This window comes from Macrobrachium rosenbergii, chromosome 2, assembly GCF_040412425.1.
Source record: "Macrobrachium rosenbergii isolate ZJJX-2024 chromosome 2, ASM4041242v1, whole genome shotgun sequence".
Classification (NCBI taxonomy): domain Eukaryota; kingdom Metazoa; phylum Arthropoda; class Malacostraca; order Decapoda; family Palaemonidae; genus Macrobrachium; species Macrobrachium rosenbergii.
This window is the reverse complement of record NC_089742.1, coordinates 69051574-69054636: the sequence shown is the minus strand read 5'-3', so window position 1 is coordinate 69054636 and position 3063 is coordinate 69051574. Positions and strand designations below refer to the sequence as shown.

Here is a 3063-nt window from a genome sequence, read left to right as displayed (position 1 = left end):
ATTGTAATGAATGTATTGTGAAATTGGTTACTAGTTATAAGGTATTGCTTATCAAGTATTGTACTGTAATTATTCAAATTGTGAACCTATTGTTGTGGATTAATCATGTCTTTTGATGCTAAGCATTTTACTTCTAGTCCGAAGGAAAACCTTCATACTCTACAGTTTGCAAAGAAGTCTGAATTGTTGGCTTTAGCCCTTGCTGTTAAGATTAGTGTACCGACAGGTGCTGTGAAAAAAGAAATATTAGGTCTAATCTTGAAATGTCTGATAGACAAAAATATAATTTCACAAGATGATGTGAAACAATATTGGCCCTTAACTATAATAAATAGGGAGGATTCGGCAGTAGAAGTTTTAAAATTACAGATAGAATTAGAAAAAGTAAAAATGGAATCAGCAGAAAGGCTAATTCAAGCAGAACTACAGAAAGAACGTGAGCTAGTTAAGATAAGACTGCAGGAAAAACAGGAGGAAAAGGATATTCCTGAAGCTTTCAATGTCTCTAGGGTTAAGAAACTCTTACCTGTGTTTAACGAACAAGAACCTGAAAATTTCTTTGTAGTGTTTGAAGAAACTGCCAAGACTTTAGCATGGCCCAAGGATAAATGGGTACTAATAATTAGAAGTTCTTTCACAGGCCAGGCTGAGCATATTGTTACTCAGATGATTTCTGAGAATGATTATGATACTTTGAAAAAGCTATTTTAGATGCTTATTCTATTACAGCAGAAGGATATCGGCAGAAATTCGCAGTTCATTCAAGACACCCAACCAAACTTTCCTGGAGTTTTGTAATCTGAAGATTAAGCAGTTACAGAAATGGTTGGACAAGGCAGGTATTAGTACCTTTGAAGATTTGAAGTGTCTCTTTTTGCTCGAAGAATTCTTGCGTAAGATACCAAGTAACGTTGCAATGTATATTAAGGAACGAGGAGTGAAGAAACCCAAGGAAGCAGCTTTGTTGGCGGATGAATACTTCTTAATTCATAAGGGACACCTTAAACAGAAAGCTTTCGTCGATAGCAAGGTATGTTCATTTTGTAAGGAACGTGGACATCTAATTCAAGATTGTCCTAAACCTCGGTGTAAAGGTTCTAACCAGCAAACTCCTCCTAAAACAAACTCTTCACCTAATACAGGGAAAAATGATAGATCTAAACCAACTGAACATAAGACCATGCATTGTGCAATAAAGGAAGATGGTTTTGATAACTTCAAGTGTCATGGTAAGGTAAAAGATAAAACTGTCACAATTCTTCGTGATTCAGCATCAAGTAAAACTATTATAAGTTCTAATTTGAAATCCATTATTACTCCCACAAACAGGTTCATCACAGTTTCGGATCTTACAAGTGAATCGGTACTTCCCCTTGTAACAATTCCTTTAACTAGTCCATATACTGATGGAATAGTGGAAGTTGCCTACTTGGATAAGGAATTCCCTTGCAAAGAGGTGGACATTTTGATGGGTAATGATTTGGCCAAAGGTAAGGTACATACCAATCTAATAATACAATCTCCTGAAACATATATAAAGGCCCAGTGTAACATAGTAACTAGGTCACAAGCTTCTCAAGGAGATCCAGAGAGTGGTGTCATACCCAGTAAAGTTATCCCTAACAAGGTAAGTAAGGCAACTGACATGCTTGACATTCCTACTGAAAATTTTGCGAAAGCACAACAATTAGATGATTCTGTTAAACAGATGTTTGAGAAGGTTAGAGACATGTCAGATGAAGATAGTAAAACTCCTTACTTTTATCTAGAAAATAAAGTTCTTATGAGACATTACCGACCTCCTAAGATGTCTTTTCAGGATAACTGGCGTGATAAATTCCAGGTAGTGGTACCTAAGGTCTACCGACAATCTTTGTTGGACTTGGCCCATGCAGACAACTGTCATCTTGGAATAACCAAGACATACCAACGACTAGCTGATGATTTCTACTGGCTTGGAATGAAGAAAGATGTACAAGATTTTGTTAAAGCTTGTGCCACTTGCCAACAAGTAGGAAAACCTAACCAGACAATACCTCCAGCGCCTCTCATACCTATTTCTGTACCAAAGGAACCTTTCTCCAAAGTAATTATTGATTGTGTGGGACCTTTAAAGAAGACTAGAAAAGGTAATGAGTACATTTTAACTTTAATGTGTCCCACTACTCGTTTTCCCATGGCAGTTCCAGTTAAAAATATTTCTGCTAAAGTGATTATCAAACAGTTGCTTAATATTTTCACTGTATTTGGATTTCCAGCAGAAGTACAATGTGATCAGGGAACTAACTTCATGAGTAAAGTATTTCAGGAGACTTTAGCTACATTTAATCTGAAACAGGTAATAGCTACTGCATATCACCCTCAAACTAATGGAGCATTAGAGAGGTCACATCAAACTGTAAAATCTCTAATTAGGAATTATGTTTTCAGTACAGGTAATGACTGGGATGAAGAGCTAGATATGCTCATGTATGTACTACGAAGTGTCAAGAATGAATCTACTGATGTAAGCCCTTTTGAACTAATGTTTGGAAGGAAACCTAGAACTTTGCTGACGGCTGTAAAAGATAGGATCCTGAGGCACTCTGAAAAGGAAGAAGTATTTAATGCTTCAAAATTTATTGCCGCCTTCAAGAGCAGGTTGTCTAAAATACAGGAATTTGCCCAGAATAACCTACAGATATCACAAGAAGGAATGAAATTCCTTCATGATAAAAATCTAAGGTAAGAACTTTCCAAGTGGGTGATGAAGTGTTGTTGTACCATCCTATTGGGTAGCCCTTTAAGAGAAAAGTATATGGGACCTTATACCATTGCTAAGAAAGTATCAAAGGTGAATTATGTGATAAATACTGCTGACCGTCGCAAGAAAACTCAGATGGTTCATGTAAATAGGTTGAAACCCTTCATAAGAAAAACTCCAGAGGTATGTAATTTAGTTTTTTGAACAAGGAAAAACTGATAATTCCTTTAGTGTTGAATCTGATGATAATTCTGACTCTACTGTAAGTGATGAAGTGATTATGTCTTGGGAAGATTCAAATAATTCTAGCATACTAGGTT

General features: G+C 36.2%; 1 protein-coding gene across 1 annotated transcript; it reads left to right on the top strand.

Annotated features, from left to right (window-relative positions):
* The first annotated feature begins 770 nt into the window (after nucleotides 1-770).
* Nucleotides 771-2658, top strand: LOC136849934 (uncharacterized). Its single transcript, XM_067123464.1, has 2 exons — nucleotides 771-2129; nucleotides 2431-2658. The coding sequence occupies exons 1-2, from the start codon at nucleotides 917-919 to the stop codon at nucleotides 2457-2459; spliced, it is 1242 nt and encodes a 413-aa protein (XP_066979565.1). The 5' UTR covers nucleotides 771-916; the 3' UTR covers nucleotides 2460-2658.
* The last annotated feature ends 405 nt before the right edge of the window (nucleotides 2659-3063 follow it).

Bases quoted from the DNA above. Each gene is read 5' to 3' on its own strand.
- LOC136849934 (XM_067123464.1), top strand. From the start codon at position 917: ATGTATATTAAGGAACGAGGAGTGAAGAAACCCAAGGAAGCAGCTTTG. The intron at 2,130-2,430 runs GTAATGAGTACA...TTATGTTTTCAG, and splicing joins TTTAAAGAAGACTAGAAAAG to TACAGGTAATGACTGGGATG.